This window comes from Coloeus monedula (genome assembly GCF_965178545.1).
Source record: "Coloeus monedula genome assembly, chromosome: 15".
Classification (NCBI taxonomy): Eukaryota; Metazoa; Chordata; class Aves; order Passeriformes; family Corvidae; genus Coloeus; species Coloeus monedula.
Genome location: NC_138795.1, coordinates 6,854,028 through 6,873,468, shown reverse-complemented (window position 1 = coordinate 6,873,468; position 19,441 = coordinate 6,854,028). Strand labels below are relative to the sequence as shown.

Below are 19,441 nucleotides of genomic sequence, written 5' to 3'. Positions count from 1 at the left end.
CTACAAAGATAACAGAGACAGCAATCAGACTTCTCCACCCCTGCACGGCCTAAGCACCCAGGGAAAGGAGGTGAGAGCAGTGCGAAGGGGTCCCTGCCCACTCCTCCCCCAGACATTGACCCTGAGCTGTTCTCTGGGTAGGGACAGTCTCCTCCCGGGCAGACTTGCCCAGCACTTGCAGAGCCAGTCCCCCAGGGATGAGGGGGTGATGGGTTGTTACTGCCTGCTGAAGGGTCTGCTGCCTCGGGAGAAGTTTGGCCATGGGAGTATATAAAGATAAAGAGGGGCTGTTTTGCTTGGGGGAGAACTGGCAGCTCTGGGCCTGGGCTTAGACCATCCTTCCTCATATTTGGGGTGCTCAGCATGTAGATGTTCAAGTCCATGGCACCATCTAGTGACCTGGGGGCTAATAACAAGACACTGGGGACCTGCCCAGGCACTCTTCTCTGGTCTCCCTGGAGAAATGACCCTGCCAGTAGTGGGAAGAGCATATCCATGGCCATTGGACATAAGGGCTCCACACTCCAGCTGGAATAATCTTTTCTGTTCAACCCAAAGGAAGCCTCATTTGGGGCAGAAGCACCCAGGTTTCCAGGCTGGAGACACAGAAAGGTCTATCTCCCCACCACTTGCTCAAAACTTGACTCAGCCCTCACCATGTGGGACCAGAGTGATGTCCTGGGAGTTGGTGCCCAGGAAGTTCTGCACGGTGCACCTGAGGAGCAGGGGCTCGTGCACCCTGTGCAGCTGCAGGGTGCTGTTGACGCGGTACAGCTGCCGCTCCGCGTGGTACGAGGCGTTGGTCTGCACGCCGATCTCGGCCGACTCGTTCCCCAGAAGCCGGGTGGGCTGTCCCTTGGTGCTGCACCTGGTCCAGAGAGGATAAAGGAACCTGAGAGGCAGAAGGGACCACGCACCACCATGGGATGCCCAGGTGTCTGGGCCAGCAGAATACAGTTAAATAATGGCCTATTATTCTAATAAATAAAAGTCCAGCTGTTCTCATGGCCTCCATCCCTCCACTCACCATTTGATGTCGCTGCAAGTAGACCAGCTGATCTCAGGCTGGGGCATGCCTTCAGCAGAGCATGTTACAGTCTGCTCCCCACTGCTGGCACTGCTGTTCTCCTTGAGATCCACCACTTTAGCTGGCACTGAAAACAAAAGACAGTGATGGGAATTAATCTTCCTTTCTGACTGCAGGATGGAAGGGGAACACGATTCCTCTAGGTAACGTGATTCGACTGTACCCCTACCAGAGCCTAGGGATGAGGTAGGACTCATCACATCAATTGTGCTTTATTTTTGAAAGGGAACAGCAAAAAGATTAAGGTTTGAGGGGGTTATGGAGGAGATCTGCTGCCATGTAGCTTGACTGGAGAGCACAGGGGAAAGTCCTGGACATGAAAGCTGTACAATAATCTCTATATCTACTACCTTGGGCCAAGCTGATGGTGTTTGTGCTGCCTCCCTGTCCCCACTTGCTCTGAGGCCAAGTGTGCGATATTTCATCTGTGTTTCTTGCTTGAATGCTCTTTCTTTAAGCAAGACCACTCTGGAGCTGCAGCCAGAGAAGTAAGGGCTTCATTCTGAGGGTTCTGCAGCAAAGGATGGTGGCACCCCTTATGGCTGCTCCTGCTCTCCTCAGCCCTGTGTCTGCATGCCCATCCTCACCATTTATCTGCAGATGGAAGGAGAGCTCCTGCTCATCATCTTCATTGGAAGCTCGAATGGTGTAAAATCCTCCTTCTTCCTGCTTCACCCGCACCAGCACCAGAGCTGTCTGGTACCTGAGGGAGACAGTCACAGAGTGAAGGCTGTGGGAAGGTACCTGGGGACTGATAACACTTGAAGACAGCAGCTGCCGCCCACCTGAGGCTCGAAATCCACTCACAGAAAACCATTCAACCACCGTGTCCAGCCAGCAATTTGGAGATTGCTTTGTGAATTACCCCCTCCCTGCACCCTGGTGAGGAATGATGGGCCCATACCTGGTTTCTGACAGGTTCCTGCTGGTGATGGTGAATTCACTGCTGCTCTCCATGGTCAATGTCTTGTTGTTCTTCAACCACACAATGCTGGGTTGGGGATAAGCCTCCAGCTCCACCTGGATAGTGTGGCTCTTGTGGACCTCAGCGTACACTGTGCTGGGCACGTGGGTGTGGAAGTGCACAAAACCACGCTCTGAGAGGGCACAGGAGGAAGAGGGGAGTCAGAGAGGGAAACAACCCTGTGCCCGGCCCTTTGGATAAATATGGATCTGGAACAAAACTCTCTGAATGCCCAGAAGTTGGGGGGCAGGTCCAGATCCATGCCTTGAGACCTCAGACTTGTGTCTGAGGAGAGTGTGGATGCAGAACCACACTGGAGTAGAGGAGCTCACAGGGCAGCATGTGGCTCTTATCTTGTGGAGATAATGGAGATGGGGCAGTTTCCCTCAAATTACATGAAAGAAGGTCAGATGCAGATGAAAGACAACCTGTCTTTACGTCCCCTTGGCACTGCACAGTGCAGAAGAGCTCTTACCCATACCCTCAAGAGTCTTAAAGGGCCACAAAAGCCATGATGGGAGATTTCGGATGTTTTGAAGCCAAGAAGTGGCAGGGGTGACATGGGGTAAGGTTTAGCTCATTGTAATGGTTACTTAGAGCAGAAGTGAGGAGGGGAGAGAGCTGGAGGCTGTGAGAGAGGAGAGGGGGTCACTCTGGGACATCCTGCCTGGATGCCCACATTGTTTGCTGGCTTTGGGCGTGTGGCGAGCAACGCACCGATCACTTGGACGGTGATGTCTTTCAGGTCTGTTTTCTCATGGTAGCCCTCGGAGACATTGCAGACATAGGTGCCACCGTCCTCCAGCTCTGCATTCTGGATGATGAGGATGGAGCGGATCTCATGAGTGGATCCAGGCAGGAAGTCAGTCACGGGCTCCACAGCCTCCCCTGCCTGGAAAATGGGCACAGGAGACATGGTCTGAGGAGCCATGAACATGTTCTGCCATTGGGCTCACAGGGAGGGGAGAGAAAGTGGTAGAGGACCCCAGTTTGGCTGCCACAGGGCCAGGGAACATGCACCAATCAGAGGCCCCTGAGACAGACAGTCTTAATCCAAGGATATCCCGGTCAAGCTTCCCTGTGTGGCAGCAGCAGCATCCCATAACTTTTGCCATGGGATATTGCTGAGTGATTGCCATGGCACTTCTGGGTGAAGGCTGGAGCTGCTGCCCAGAGCCTGTGGATGTGGAGCACTCACCTGTTTGCGGGGATAATCCCAGTTGAAGTTGACCAGCTCGTTGCCGCTCACGGTGCACATCACGGTGATGTTTTCTCCCTGGCGCACCATGGTCTGCACCGCGCTGATGGAGACGTTCACAGATGACACTGTGGGAAAGGTGGACGAAAGGAATGAATGATGAAGGGATAAGTGGGCACCCAGTCCATTTATCTTGGGTGGACTGGTCCAGTGGAAACTGTCTTCCCTGAGGGATGGAGCTGACTTGTAGGCAGAACCTACTCTCTAATGGAGACAGGACTAAATCCAGCCTCCAAAGTGATCATCACAGAGGAGACGGGGGAGAGCTTTGCTGTCCCCTGCCACTGCCCTGAAGAAACAGCCACAGCAGGTGCACAGGTGTGCTGAGATAATGTCAGCTCACCCTGGATCCTGTAGACGTAAAAAGTGTCTGAATCCACCTCCTGGTCATCCACGAATGTCCGGCAGAAATAGCTCTTATCCTCAAAGAAGCCTTTGAATCCCTGTTGTGGATCATATGTAGCTGGGATGGGGTTCTCCACCTTCTTCTCATAGAGGGTGACCTGCATCTGTGGGTTGGTCACACGACATGGGATGACAGCCTCTGTGTAGCCCGTCATGAAGATGAAGAGCTCTTCAGAGGTGGCTACGGGGAGGAAAACCAAGGAGGGATCTGTGGGAGAGAGGGAACATTGGTTAGAGAAAGCTGCTTGAAGCTTAAGCAGGGCTGCTCTCTGCTCATCCAGGAATACTCCAACACAGGGTCCTGACTCCATATTAGCAGGATGCTTCTTCCCACGCTTCTCTTGGGAAAGTAGAGCTGCATGTTGTGTGCTTGTCAAACCTCTCCTGGAAGGGCGAGAGAAACCCAGCACTACCAAGCACCACTGTTCCCCCACCACTTGTCCCAGCACACCACACTCTCCATGAGCTGGCACACCAGAGAATGCCACAGCCAGAGAGACCTACCATAAGGGCTCTTCTGCTGTTGGAAGAGGGATTTGGGAAGGCCAGGTGCTTGGAGACAGAACAATAAGTCAAAGCCCTCTTTCTCCTAGTTGCTAAACCCTGTGGAAACCCACAGGCAAGGACATGCTGTCCCCTACCTGGAACATAGATGTACAGGGTTTTCCTGTCTGCTGGCTCTGGAGCCTGCTCAGGGCTGTAGGTGCACGTGTACTCCCCAGTGTGATGGCCTGTCACGTTCCTGAGGGTGAGATTGCTGACGAAGACACCATCCCTGTGCTCCAGCGAGGCAGCAAGGGGCTGCCCCTCACGTTCCCAGACCAGCTCTCTGTCCCCGTAGCACAGGAGGGAGAAGCTGCTGTGGAGGCTGAGGACAAGCTCAGTGTCTCTGGGTTCGATGTGCAGCTCGCTGTCCCCAAATGTTACCTGCAGCATACCTGAGAGAGGAGTGACATGAGACCAGATTGGATTCCTCCAAAATTCACAGAGAAGCACACTGGAGCACCACCTCAAGGCAATGTGTTTGCTTTGTAGTGTCAGTCCTTACACTGAAAAATACCTTTACACTGAAAAAAACCTGGAATTGCCTTCCCTAGTGTAATCACCACTGACAAACCCACACTCTCCTCAGAAATGTCCTGCCAGCTCACACCTTGGTGGGTCACCCTTCATTCCCTGTACCTCCTGCAACCCTCACTGGAGAGCAAATCAGACATCACAGGATTTAGCAGTGTTCAGTGCAGCCCATGATGTCTGTGGCAATATTAGGTGGAGAACCCTCAGGGAGGACAGGAGGCAATTCCCTGCTCTTCTGGCTGCCTGTCCACACGGACAGTGTCAGACAGGACACAGACTAGGCTGAAACAATGTCAGTTTACAAGAAAGTGACAAAGGAATGGAAGCAAAACCTTGCAGGAAATCCTTTGGAAGCAATAGAGCAGGCAAGGTCTTCCTGAATGGCTACCCGTGCCTCTCCCAGCTTCCTTGCTTCACCATTTGTCCAGATGTCCCAGTGGGGCTGTGACATGTACTCCTCCCTGGTGTCCCCACAGGTGGGCAGGACAGCTGGGGACAGCAGCAATGCTGTGAACAGCCCAGGTGCAGCCAGGAGCTCTACTGCCTTGCTGTGGGGAGTTGTTGGATATATGGGATCTGACCAAATCCTTTCTGCTGTGGGGTGTCCTGCTAATGTGGGTTCTTGGGTGTCTGCTAAAGAAGGTCTGAGCACACCTGGCAGTGCTGCTTATGGAAAGGCCTCCTTCTCCCACTGTGCTGTGCATCACCATGAAGCAGGTGGGGACTTTACACCCACCCTGCCACAGGATTGAATCATCCCCTGGATGTGAGGCATTAGGAGGGATAGATGTGCCTGGAGCACGCTGTGCACCCCAGTGCTTCCCCATGGCACTGCCCCTTTCCTCCCCTTCACCCTGAGGTGAGCCCCCCAGGGCAGCATCCCAGTGCAGGGATCACACACCCCTGCCCAGCCACAGCACTCACCGGTGAGGATGAGGAGCCCGAGACACGTCTTGAGAGTGGGGCACAGCATGGTGGGCTCTGGGCTTGGTGTCTGAATCCTGTCAAGAGCAAAGTGATATGAGCACGGCACTCAGCAGAGGAGGGATCCCTCGGCTGTCCTGGGCAGGGGTCCCTGAGCCCCCACCCAAGTCCTGGCCTCACTTCTCCACCTCAGAAACCTTCCATCTCTCCCCAGTTCTCAGCCTTTCCCTCCTGGGGGGGTGGTGGCTCCCCCTCACGCTGGATCTGCACAAGGAGCAGTTTCTAAGGCATCTCCCACTGGTGAACAGGGATTTTGCTGGAGGCTCCAGCAGTTGTGTCAACTTTTGCTCATCTCTGCTGGAAACGCCTCTCCCTGCTCTGCACAGCCCTACCTTCCTCCCTCCCTCTGCTTTACCAGTTGCCTTTTTTCCTTAGATTTTCTTCCCTCAGTCACAGTGAGATAAAACTTGCTAGAAAACAGATCCCACTCCAACCCTCCCACATTGTTTGCTCCTTCCAGTGAAATAAAAGCAGCCTTGTCATGGCAGTTGGTTGCTGCCTGGGGTTAAACCACAACAAGCCTGAAGAAACTCCACCAAAAATCAGTTTCTTGTATTTAACTTTTAAATACATAAATTTAAGAGAACATCTAAGATTTTTTTTTTTTTTGGTTTAAAATCCTTCTAATCAACATTTCTCAAGAAATCTTTTCCACAGAGCTTTTTCAGCCTTCCCTGGTGCAAACCAAGAGCCAAAAGAGATGAGGCCAGAGATCCCTAGGAGCAGGGGTCTGACTCCTGTGTATTGGGGTGACAGGTACCCCTCCCCATGGCACCTGCAGGGATGGGAATGAGTATTTCTGAAAAGCAAAATGAACAGACTGACAAGGGAAAGAGAAAGGGGAAAGGCTTTCTCTGTGCCTGGGCAAAGCCTGGGGGAAATGAATTCACTGGGGAATTTGGGGATGCTCCTGCATGGAGCTGAACCTCACGGCTCAGCCACGCTGCAACCCAGGGCTGAGCTCCTGCCCTGCCGCTGGGCCACCTCCCAGGGCAGACCCCGAGGAGAAGCCACCCGTGATGCCAGCGGTGCTCTGGGGAGCTCTTGCCAGGCTCAAAGAGGACTAGTGGAAATCTGGAATTGCTGACCCGGCCCCAGGCACCGTCTCTTACTGAGCTGTCGGCTGCCTCTCGGCCCTGGAGCGGCCTCCCGGTCTGCTTGATGTTAAGGAGGAAATGGTTTTTAAATGACGTGCGCTTGTCAGATGTTTTTATTATTCTCTTGCTTTGGCTCAACAAAAATTTGATCTACCACAAATCCTTCCAGGTCTCCAACTTATTCAGCAGCGTCCCTCTCCCTCCTCCTGAAAAAACTCTACGACTCTTTCTCTCTCTGCGTTTGCCAGAGGGGATAAGAGCACTTAGGGCAAGAGCTGGGGGTGGGTAGGATGAAAGGACCGAGGTGAAATTCAACCTGTAAATGAATGTGACCTCCCTGCACCCACCCTCAGAGAGCACCGAGCTGCAGAAGAGAGGAGGATGGACAATCTAATCTCTGCCCCCCGAGGCAGTGCCATGAGAACAATTACTTTCGTTTCCTCGTTCTCCTTTACAGAGGTGTGTGATTCATCCATTATTCAATGTTCAAAGTTGTAAGGACAACTGGGATCCTCTCCTTTCACCCCTCCCTGCCTGCATGCCCAAGCCAGGTTGTATTCACCACCCCAACCCCCCAGATACCTGCCTGTAAGCAGCTAAGATCCTCCCGAGCTCATGCCCAGCTTTTATCTGCCTGTCCAGCTCCATGGCTGCCACTGCCAGTCCTGCTGCAGGCGAGATCTTGGCTTCCTGTCCCCACACAGACAGGAGTGGTCACTCCAGCAGCGATCTCTGCAGGATCACTGATGGGCAAACCCCTGCCCTGCCGGATCAGGGAGCCGGGCACGGGTGTGTGCTGGCGCTGGGCGAGCAGGGGTGCTGCTCCAGCGAGCAGCGAGAGTCCCACAGCCTCCGCCTGCTGCCTCTGGCCGCCTCCGCTGTGTTCCTAGCTGGTTTTAATAAAGCTGCTGGTTTTGCAGAAAGGCATTTCTCTTGGAGATGCTTCCCAAGCAGAGTGGGAGGGTGGCAACGTCTCGCAAAGAGTGGTGACCTCTCCCTTGTTTGTCTGCTCCGGCCGGAGCAAGAGGCAGGCTCAGAGACGCCGGGTGAGCTCTGCCCGTCCTGCGGGAGGCAGAAGGACGAGCCTTTCTCTCGCTGTCACGGGGACGCGTGTGCTTGCACATGTGGGTGCACACAGGCGTTTCACAAGGGATGCAAATGCACCCAGCTCGCTGCCAGCCTTGAGAGCACTCGTTTCTCTCCTCAATCCCAGCTTTTGTTCTTAGCAGGAACTGTAAGTGCCATTAAGAGTGCCAGACAAGGAGGAGCAACCCCACTCAGTGATCCAAAAGCAGGCACACAGATGTAATCCCAACCAGGGACCCAAACACAGGCACCTACACGATGCTCAGCTGCCTTGGGTGGTCTCTTCCCACCCCTATGGGTTAGCAGGGTGCCACAGACCCCTCAGACTCCTACATCCTTCCCAGAGGCCAGGACCTGAGTATTTTCAAGCCATGAGACCCTTCGCCTTCACCCATCTGGGCACAGTCATGGAGGCTGGGGAGCTCCTGCAGCAATGCCACATCCAGCACCCTTCACTCAGCCCTGCAGCTCCGTGGCAGCCTCCCGCCTCACAGCCACCAAGGTGCTGTCCCAGCTCTCCATCCCCATGTTATACCCCTCACCATCCTTCCCTCCCCTCCAGCACTGGTACAGACCTTCTCTCTGCCCCTCTCCAGCTCTGCAATGTGAAGGCAAACCAGTCCTGGCCAGGCAGAGCTTTTCTCTTGAGCTGCACTGTTTATTATTCTAAAGGAGGAATTTGGCTGGGAGAGGAGACAGGAGGTCGGCTGGCTCTCAGGGCAGCCGCGCTGGCTGGGTGACACAGCCCCACAGCACATTCAGCCCCACATGCCTGCAGGGTGGCTGTGCTCCCCAGGGGCTCAGGTCCTGGGGGGGCTCAGGTCCCGGGGGTCACGCTGGGGCTTGGCCAAGAGCCGTGGGGGAGGCTGGTCCCCGACAGTCAGCACGTCCCTGCTCGCCCCCGCACTACGCCCAGCGAGGCTGGAGCCGGGCACTGCTGGACTGAGAGGTCTGGGAGGGTTTGGAGTCCAAACAAGACACAGATACAGGCAACTGTCCCTGACTGGTGACACAGACACTGCCTGTCCTTATCTCCCCTCTGCAATCACACCAGCCTGGCCGAGCAGAGAGCGGAGTTTGCAGCAGAGATGAGGAGAGCTGAGCCAACCCTGGGGCTGCTGGCTTTCCCAGCTGGCAAGGGAAAGCATCCCATGGCTGGCTGAGGTCAGGCACCGCTGGAATGCTGTTTGAGCATCTCTAGCCTTGTGCTCTTGCAGGGGGTTTCTGGGGGATGGAATAAAAGGGGTCACCCCACCATGCCAGAGCAGCCGCAGCAGTGAGCACAGGGCTCTGACGGCCTGTGATCCCACAGACAGGACACAGGCGAGAGGGACAGAGCAGAGGTCAAACAGCACGGCCAGGGCCACAGCTGCGCCAGGACCAGGATTCAAGTCTCATGATTCCCCATCTCATGACTACACAGTTTTTCCAGAGCAGCCCACTCCCACTTCTCCTGCATCCCAAATCTGATGACAGCTGAGCTTTCTCCTCCACCTCCTCTCCCCCTCCCTCGTTCGAGCGGCCGGGGACTGATGCCTCTGTGGCTGATGAGCTTGGACAGGAGTTTCTGCAGCAGGAGCAGGGCAACGCCCAGGGTTTTGGATACGAGGAAAAGCTGTATCCAGCCTCTACTGGGGATGGTACCACCTTAATTTAGGGAGCCACCTCTACCACTCCTTGCACCTCAGAATGCCTTGCTAAGCAGCTCCAGCATCACCAAACCCTACTGATTTGTTAACATTCCTCCACTCCAGACCTCCCTCTTCTTTAAGAATGCTAGTAAGCCTAAGATGCCTTTGCTAATACCCAAAATATGCTGTGTGGGTTCAGTCTTCACTATTTTTGGGTAACAAGGCAAGAATTTCCTCTGACTTTGCTCTGTGTGCCCTGCCACACCTCTGAGCCCCCTTCCCTTTGCGCTTGCTCCCTGAGTGTCTCCCAGCATCCTGACAGAACACACATGGCAGCCACTGCTGGCACGGACACTGCATGGCACTGCCTGTCCCCAAGCATGCATCATGTGGGACAGGGCCATTTCCAGCCCTGTAAATGTTGTAAACCATGGGAAAGGATGGGTTAGGAACTCCAAGGATGTCCTTCCAGTCCACTGCCCTCCTCCCCAGCATGCCTAGACCATGTTTCTTGCCTCTCCACAACCAGTGCCCTGTGCAGAACCAGTGTGTGGGGGTGCCCACAAGCACCCCCAGAGCTGTGGGAGCTGAGAACCAGCCTGCAGAGTTGGTGCACAGGGAAGGGGATGGCTCAGCATGCTGGGGAGGGGAAGGACAGCCACAGCTGCCCGGGCAGCTGCCTTGGCAGGAGCTCTGGTCCCTACAGACCATTAGTCACCAGTAAGAGGATGCGCTGTTTGCTGGAAATCAGGGTGAACAGCCCCCTCTCAGCAAATTCTATTTGTATTTCCAGGGGCAATTCCTGCATCCATTGCCCCACATTGCTCTTCTCTCTGGCCATGCTCTCCTTGCCCTCATGGCTGCTCCTGTGCTGTTGGGCAGAGGTGCTGGATGCTGGCCCTGCCTGCGAGGGCACCTCGCCTGACCGGGAAGGAGCTCTCACACAGCCGCCAATCCTTTCCCTTCCTCTGGATTTCTATTTCTAGCCCCTTTTCTAGCAGGGCTGTGCTTCCAGGCACTCCCACAATGCTCAATGGCTCTGCTGCCCTGCCAAGCAGGCAAGGGACATCTGGTGCAAATTAGCGGGAAGTCAAATATACTTTATTTCTTCTTTGTCTAAGCGCATCTGAGTCATTAAGTGAGATCATGGGTGCCCATATACAATAAAAATTTCCCTGTATGGATCCCATGATCAATACTGCTCGCAGCCAGGGAGCAAAGGCTTTCCTGGCAGGGGGAGGGGGACACCACCCCCTGCTTTTGAAGGGAAAAGGCTCCCTGAGCAAAGGCTGGTGACCCCTGAAACCCAAACCTTGCTTGTCCGGCAGTGAAACTTCTTGGCTTGTCCTGTTTTCCTCTGCCACCCTCCCTCTGGCCTCTGCAACTGCTTCTTTCCCACCCTTTAATCTAAATAAAACTGAGTGGTTGTTTTTTTTTTTTTCCCTTGGCCAGAATTGTCCGGAGTTACAACATCTCTCCTCTGGGGTCCCTCGGCTCCCATGACACCGTGTTTACTCACAGGCCAGATTATCATCACAGAGCCCTTTTTCTTTTTCCCAGCAAAAGGCTAGAATTGGGCAGGGCACACACATGGGGAGCCTGTCATCCCAAAGCCCATAAACGGCTGCTGATAAAACACAGAGGTAGGAAATCTGAAACCAGACTGAGGAGCAGCAGGGCTGGGGAGTCCCTGTGCCCCACAGACCATCCCTGCCCCGGGATGAACACCTGGGGGCAAAACCCTCCTCACCTGGTCTAAGGGGGCCCTGAGGCTTTACCCAGACACTGTGAGACCGGGGAATCCTGAGAGCCCTGGGTACCTGTTGGCAATGTGCTGGATCTGGGGGTGTTTCAGTCTGGGAGAGGTGAAGTTTTGCAAGCACAGGCAGTGTCATTTATGCCAGAACCCTCTGAGTGGTTTTGTGAGAGCTCCTTGGCTGTGAAGATGTGACTAAAGCCACAGCCTTGGTATGGACTGAGCTCTCTAGGAGATGGGAAAAGCATGGGCAGATGCCACCTCTGGGGATGAGCTGAGGGATGAGCCCAGGGACACTGTGCCCACAGGAGGGGATGGTTCTCCTACTGACCTCTGGGGCAGGGGGCAGATCTGACACTACCAAAGCCCCCGCCCAGGACCCCAGATTCTGGTCCCCAGCCTCAGAGGCACCTGGAGAAGGTGGTTGTGTGGTCATGAGGGTCCTGCAGTAGATGTCAGCACATGAGGTGGCACACCCAGCCTCCTCCAGGCCAGCCTGCCACAGGCTTTGACAGCACCTGACAGAAAGCTGAAAATGAGGACTGTGACCCTGAAGCAGGGGAGGGAGACTGCCAAGGAGGATGACAAGTCCACACTGAGCCCCAGCAGTGTGATTCAGCTGCCCGGGAGTCAGCCATGTGAGGAATGGGGTGGGCAGGCGAGCCCCACGCAGCCCTGTCTGACCACAGCCATCCTCCCTCTCTGAGTGAGGGGGGACCACAACGTCCCCACACAGAATCCAGCAAATCTCCAGCCCTGGGCTCTCCACAACACGTCCCTGTGAGGAGCCAGCACAGAGGGACGTGGGACCAGGGCGAGCCCTGCACTCTCACCCATATCCCCTCCTCTTTCCCCCTCTGTTTTAAGCCCATGGGAGACGGAGGAAATGAGTGACCCATTTAGTGCAAGTTCAGAATAAAAAGAAACATCTGTTTGGAGAGGTGCCAGTGTTATAAATAATCCCCCAGCCCCGAGTGATGGTATCCATGGCCCTTTCGGCTGCGCATGCTCCCCGGCTTCCGCTTTCGGAGGAAAGGCCAGACCCTGGGGGCTGCTCCCCGGAGCCTGCAAGCTTGGCCCAGACTGTGGGAAAACCCTGGGCGAGGACCAGGGTTCACCTGGGCCTGGGGAAGGAGGGAGGGGGTGTCGGGAGGAATGGCTGCCACGTGCTGGGCAATGCCCAGCTGTCCCTTGCTGCATCCCCGGCTTCTCGCCCTGGTCAAATCCTGCCCACCTTGGTCTCCCTAGGGCAGAAAGTGTGTGCCAGGGCCATGGTGGTGCTGGGACTGGTCTGGGGTGATGCTGGAGGCTGGCCAGCATTTTGGAGCACAGCCCTAAGTCTGGCATTGTGCACGTCTGGGGATGCTCATGCTGGGTGTGGGGAGCAGCCCTGTGCAGACTCAGGACTCACCCCTTGCAGTGCAGTGACCCCCCTAGGGAGGTACAAATGTGCCCCTTGGGAGCATTTCAGCCCTTCCCAGTGCTCTCTTCCAACAGGATGCTCTAAATGATCGAACACAGCCCAGCCAGGGCTGTCCATGACTGTCCCCTAGCTTCTCCATTACCCCTGACAGCAAAGACATTTCTGGGAGAATACACCACACTGTTTCACAAGCATGTGAGCAATGTCAATTATGAACATGGCTGCAGGGCACCCAAACTACAGTGCAGGACCCACACAGCTCTCTGTGCATCACACTGGCCCCTCCAACCGGGTAGCAAAGCCTTGGGGCTGGCTGAGTGACTCAGGTTTCTCCTATCCCTCCACCCCAAACTGGCGTATTTGGGGATCCCAGCTCCTGGGCACGTCAGACTGGATGGGGTTTGCCTGCCTTGAGCAGAGTCCATCTGCTTACCTGCTCCTTCTCCCCACCAGAGCAGAGAGTGAGGGAAGCAGGGGATATGGAACCAAGATCAGGCACCATCTTGGCTTCTTATCTGTTGTCCTGGCATTCCCAGGGCTTTCCTCGCTCTTGTTCCATGGCTGCCAGAAATCTGTGTCTGCCTTCCCATGGTGATTCCAGGGAAGCACTCTGCTGATGTCTGCAGAGGGAGGAGAACAGTCCGCAGCACGTCAGCACCTCCATCACCTGCTCACCACCACTGATCCAGGGTGGCTGCTCTGGTGGGGCCAGGGCTGGAGCCAAAGGTCCCAGCTGGCTCTAATTAACCACTAATAAGCTGTGAGGGGAGGGCAAGGGAGGCGGCATGAGAAAAAGAACCATCCCAAGTCCCAGTAGGATGTCGGGGTTTTGCAAAGCCCCGGGAGCTGGCAGAGTGTTGTGGTTTTACCAGTCCCACATCCCAGCAAAGGCTGAGCAACCTGATCCTCTTGTGAGCATTTCCCTGAGATCTGCGGAGGAGGAGATAATCTCTGTGGATGCATCAGCTCCTCTCAGCTGCCTCTGAGGGACCCGAGCTTAATTGCTTTGTTCTGGGGTTTTAGGCTCTCGTGGCTGGGATTAGGCACTCACCATCTCTGTGGTCAGGGCACCTCTTGCCTATCTGCAGGCACCGTGGCCAGGGTGGGAAAGGATGGGGCCAGCCAGTGCTGGGTGCAAAGGGCAGATGCTGCTTTCAGAGGGGGGCTATTTGTTTGGCCCTGTTGCTTCTGGATTTCTGAGAGGGAGCAAAATGCAACTTCTGGTGCAGCTCTTGGTGCCGTGGGCTGACTCTGCCCCCTCCTGCATAGGCTCATGTGTGGGGCAGGAAGACCAGGATGGTGGCACTCAGCACCAGGACTGCAGAGATAGATAACTTCCTCCTGCATGCTCTGGCCAGGCAGCATAAGCCATGCTTGCTAACCTGCATGCAGGGTTCTTTACAACTTCTCTCAGTCACAAAGCAGAAATCAGCTCCCCTCTGCACCCATGCTCTGCAAACAGCCCCTAACCCCAAAACCTGACAGAATCTCCAGAGGGGAAGCTGAGGCAGGACTTGGTAGCAACAGCTGCCAGCACCCCCTGCCCTCCCCCTGAGTGCTGCTTTAGAATGGGCACCGAGTCCTGCTCCTGAATCAGACCATATTCTCCCAAACAGCTCCCAGGCTGGAGAAGGAAACTTGGCAGCTGCCTGTGGGGAGAGAGGAGGGGACCCCTCTCGTGGTGCCTGCAGTGCTCGGCCCCGAGGAAAGCAGTGTTTCTGTTCTGCCACCATTTCTTGGCAAAGGCTGAAACCAAGGTGACTTCCAGCTTGGGAGAGGAGAATGAACTTGCAGAGTGCAGGGCTTGAAATGGTGTATTTTCTGCTGGCACCGGTTCAGACAAACCCACAAGCAAACATATTTTTTTGTATAAATAAGACAGTGTGTCTCGCCAGTTAAAGCAATTCAAACATGAATGTAGCAATTTAATTGGTGCCAATTGCTGGGTCTTGGTAGCATTAAGATTTCAGTCACAGACTCTTTCGCATGGTAGTTGGGCCGGAAGAGGGAAGGCAGAGGGCCTGGCAGGATGGGGCTGAGGAGCAGGATTGCCCATCTCCTGCTGCTTCAGGAGCAGCACCCCTGTGCTGCCCATGGGCACCTGCCAACCAGTTCCCTTCCACAGCAGAGAGAAGGTGCTCCATCTGTTTCCTGGTGAATTTCCAGGGTTTAACAATCAGTGCAGTGCCCTGATATGTCCCTGCATTCTCTAACCCTTCCCTGCTCCAGCTCTTGCACTCCACAGCTTCCTGCCAGCTCCATCACACCCTGGCTCTTACTGAGCCCAAGGAAGATGGGTGTTAGTGAATTGCTGGATGGATGAGCAGGTGCCCCTGCAGACGTGGCCTGCAGAGGATGAGTCCATCCATGGGTGCAGAACAAACACCACACACTGCACCACCCTGGCTGTCCTGGCACCAGCCTTTCTGTGGGAGCTTTGTGAGCTCCCTGCTCCCTGCACAGGCTCTGCACACCAGGGTCCTCTAGTTCTGCAGGCTGGTGGTTGCAAGGGAAGGTTACACACACAGACCAGGGCATGGTACGGCCTGGTGTGCACCCAGGGATGCTGGAAAGGCAGGGTGTGAGGGGCAGTACATCACTGTAGAGCTCCTGCTATCAGGCTGGGGGAAAATGGACCCATGGGACCCCCTTGCTCAGCACATGACCCATCCCAGCACCCCCTCATCTGCATCATGTGTCCCTGTCACAACTGGGTCTGCTCCGTGTTCCCCATGGTGCTGGGAACATGCTGCCCTTCCAGGAGGAGGCATCTCAGTGGCAGCAGAACAGGACAGAGGTGCGCTTAGCTTGGGAACCCTAATTAGGCAATGGGGGAGAGGAGGAGGGGAAACAACCACCCCTAAAACAAGCCTCGTTATGTCCAATTTGCCTGGTGGAGCGGAAGGAGCCTCCTGGAGCTGCTCCAGCCCCTCAGGAAACAATACCCAGTCTATACCCTCCCCCTGCAGCTCCTCTCCAGGGGATTTCTTTCCCTTGGTTAAAGTACAAACAAACAAACTCCACGAAGTGTTCAGCTCCAACCCTCCCTTGCAGGGATAGGATACATCCAGCCAACCCCGAGCCCACATGGTCCCCAGCTCCTTCCAGCTCTGGGTCAAAGGCAGCCCCAGTTGCCAGCGCTGGCAGCCGTGCTCTCACGGGATTCAGCCACCACACGGCTCCTCTGCTCCCTGCCCTTTGCCACTCCATCCCAGGAAGATGCTTTGCTGCAGCCTGACACTATGGACAGCATTGCAATCCCATCCCACTTCCCATCAGACACCAAGGCCAAAGGAACCTTGGGCACCAGGCAGAGAAGTCCCTGCCTGGAGCCTCTGACAGCAGCTGGTCCTTTGGTCAAAGCCACATCCAGCCAACACGGTCTCTTCTTGCATCGCATCACTCCCACAGCTAGGGAGCATTTCTTAGTCTCAGCTTTCCTCTGGTGTTCACTGAGACAATCCTGTCTTGCCCCAGTCCTGGAGATGGTCTCAGTGCTCTCCTCTCCCTGACTGTTGTTCTGAATGCCTTGGAAATCCTGTCACAGACCCGTCAAAAATGAGGCTGAAAGTGACCATGGTGTCATTGTCCTGTTGCTGCACCCATGTCTTCCCAGCCAGAGCTTTGCCTGACATGTCCTTTGAAACTCGTGAGGCTGAAGGAACTCAGCCTCCTGTCTTTAAGCCTGCAGATATTTTCCTAAAAGCTCTTTTCTCTCTGCGATGACCTGTTCATGAAGACTGTGTCAGCTTCCCACAACACCCAGTGACCACCGGGCCCCATCAACCCCTCTCCCAGTCCTTTGCAGCTTCTTCTGGACTTCTCATCATTCTCACTGCTGTCCCTGAGACCCTCTACTCCATGTCCATCCCTGCTGAAGCACTCAGTGTCACTTGCTGGGGAGGACCCGCTCCCTTCACCCTGCCTCTCTGAGCTGCCTCCAGCCATGCACCTTTCAGCACATCCCTCAGGAAGAGCTTGGGTTTCCTGGAACCATGCTGCAATCTGGTGTGTGTCCACTACAGCCACTCTGGCTGGTTCTGGACTCTGCTGGAGCTCTTGGGATCCTCCCACACTCCCATGCACACCAGCTGCCCACCCAGCTTGGTGCCATCCCAGGGTGTAGGATGTACTTATCCACCTCCCAGGTGGTTAACGTAGGGATTGCAGAGGGCCAAGGCCCGGCCAGAGCCCTGCAGGAGCCCACAAGAAACGCCCAGGACTGTGGACAATAAGCCATGGCTAACTTCTCCCTGACTGCAGTACTGCAGCTGGCCATGCTTGTGTTCACACTGTGCTTTCCATTCAGACCACGGGCACCCCACACTCCCAGTCCTGTGCAGGGATGCAGGAGGTGATCCAGGGACAGGGAATTGAGTGGCTGTTTTCCCCTCGCACGCTCCTTCCATGAGGACCCTCCATGCTCCTGAGCTGGAGGAAGGGACAGCTGGCTTTAGGCAGAGAGAAAAGCCCTTTGCGTGCTGCAATTGGGTTGCTGTGACTTGGTGTTTGTCCAAAACACTGATCCCTCCTGATGCACCGACTGATTTAGGGATACTTCCTGGGATCAGGGACATTGCCCAGGGTTGGTGGCTGCCACAACCAGAGCACACCCAAGCTTGGGTGACATCCCTTCAAGGAGTGACTCCAAGCCTCATGTCAGACCCTGGCAAGGGCTGCCAACCCGGGCAGCTGCCTTGCAGCTCCCCCTCCAAGCCAGCCTGGCCTGCGTCCTCTGCCAGGCAGAGCCATGTCCTTGACACTGGCTCATGGTGACCACATGAAACTCACTCTTTTCCAGAGAGCATGGGAGGCACAGGCACCTTGTCCTGCAGGGTGCTGAGTGGGAAATGACCCTCCCACCCATCCCTCAATGGCCCTTGGGAAGCATTGGGTCTCAACGTTGCTAGTCCTTGTCATCAGTGGGAGACCCTCTGAAAAGATTTGGGAATGCCAAGCCTCTGCCAACACAGGCTTTGCGCACCAGACCAACTACTTTAAGCTGTTTACCCAAGGCTTTATCATAAACCCCACTTGCTCTGGGACCAGGATGGAGGAGAACAACATCCCTTTCCACCACAAATCTTTCTTTGAATGACTCCCAACTGGCAGGTGAGTGCAGGAGCTGGATACTCTGAGCCCACAGTGGCACCACAGTGAGCACAGTTAGCCCCGCAGGTCATGCTAACCCCTGTCCCTGGGCTGTCAGAGCTTCACTCCAGGCCAGCTCTGTCCTGTTCAAGGCCCTCAGCTCCTGTGCTTTTGGGATAGCAGAGTAGTTGCCCCCATCCATGCCTAGTAGGGTTTTACCAAGCTCTGCCCTTTCCAATACCCAGCACACCCAGGCACAGGCCCTGGGCAGGGCTTGCAGACGTCCCTCTCCATGGTGCACAGGCACAGGAGCCCCACGGCAGCCACAGACTGAGGTCCAAGGACATTGTCCTGGAGCAATCTGCTTTTAGGGATGGCCAGGGACATGTTTGGACAGGCTGACACTGGGGCGACACTGCTCTGCCGTGGGGCACACTCACGCCTCGGAAGGATGACAGGACATCTCGCTGTCAGGGGTGGTGAGCAGCCTCTCCCCCATGCACACTCCAGCCCTCCCACTCACCAGCCTGGAGAGCCAGGGCAAGCCCCTGATCCGGGGAGAAGCAGAGATCACCTGGGCCCTACTCCCACTGCAGTGGGGTCCCCCCTTCCTGCCCTACAACCGCAGCATCCCGTTGGCTTCTCTCAGGTACCCGGGTCCAGGACCTGGTGAGAGCTGGTGGAACGATTTTTCCCATGGGATGCCACAGAATTCAGCTGCTTTCCACCAAACACCATCTCCCCAGAGCTCGGGGGGGCGTTTTGGGCTGCCAACCTCTTGGAGGGGGGCAAAGCCAGTTCCAGAGCAACCGGGCTGGCTCAGGGACAGGGTCCCTAGGGACTGTAGCAGCTCCAATACGATGTTTGCCATGCGGACAGCCAGAGCTGAGCAGGAGGGCGAGTCAGCCCCCGGGTGGGTGACACGAGAGCTTACCTTGGGCAGGGTCCCACCGGCCGAGTGCCGGCGCCGCACGTCCCACCGGCGAAGGCCGCCCCGAAATTCCTTCCTCTCTTCCTCCTCCGCACTCTCTATCTGCTGCCTGCTGAGGCTCTCCCTGCCCTCCCAGCCTTCCCCAGCTGGCAAGGCTTTTCCACTTAAAGGCGAAAGAGGGAGAGAAAGAAATGAAGTGGAGGGGAGGAGGGGAAAAAAAAATAAAATAAAATCAAAAGGAGAGGCAAGGCTGTGCCAGGGCTGGGCTGCAGCCAAGCCCCTGCTCTGCTCCTCTAGTGCATCTCAGCAGTGCCCTGTGCAGCCCCCAGCCCAGCTGGGAGGGGGTCCAGCCTCCTCGGACCCGAGTGTGGAGAAAATCCCGGGGCCGAGGGATGTGCACGCGTGTGTGTGTGCGTGTATAAATAAAAGAGACCTCGGGAGGAGGAGAAGGGGGAGGCTGTTTCGCCAATGAGGAGAGGAGCTCCTCCGACTTCCTCCCTCCACCCTCTGTGGGGACCCTTTGCAGAGCAGAATTTGCGATTAACGCCCGGCGGACGAGCGTGATGCGTGAAGAAAAAAAAAAAAATTTAAAAGGAGGAGAAGCCTTAGTGGCTGCAAGGAGAGGGGAGCTCTGCTGCGGGCTGCGATGGG

General features: G+C 55.6%; 1 protein-coding gene across 1 annotated transcript in view; it reads right to left on the bottom strand.

Moving 5' to 3' along the window:
- The window catches only part of PDGFRB (platelet derived growth factor receptor beta), a 31,760-nt gene extending 12,737 nt beyond the window's left edge, over positions 1-19,023 (bottom strand). The window contains exons 1-10 of the mRNA XM_082291646.1: positions 18,794-19,023; positions 5,716-5,792; positions 4,356-4,652; positions 3,653-3,922; positions 3,250-3,377; positions 2,769-2,943; positions 1,992-2,184; positions 1,675-1,790; positions 1,028-1,154; positions 657-868 (exon numbers count right to left, since the gene is read on the bottom strand). Coding sequence (XP_082147772.1) covers positions 657-868; positions 1,028-1,154; positions 1,675-1,790; positions 1,992-2,184; positions 2,769-2,943; positions 3,250-3,377; positions 3,653-3,922; positions 4,356-4,652; positions 5,716-5,764 — 1,567 coding nt within the window. The 5' untranslated portion in view covers positions 5,765-5,792; positions 18,794-19,023. The remainder of the gene's footprint in view (positions 1-656; positions 869-1,027; positions 1,155-1,674; positions 1,791-1,991; positions 2,185-2,768; positions 2,944-3,249; positions 3,378-3,652; positions 3,923-4,355; positions 4,653-5,715; positions 5,793-18,793) is intronic.
- Positions 19,024-19,441: the final 418 nt, after the last annotated feature.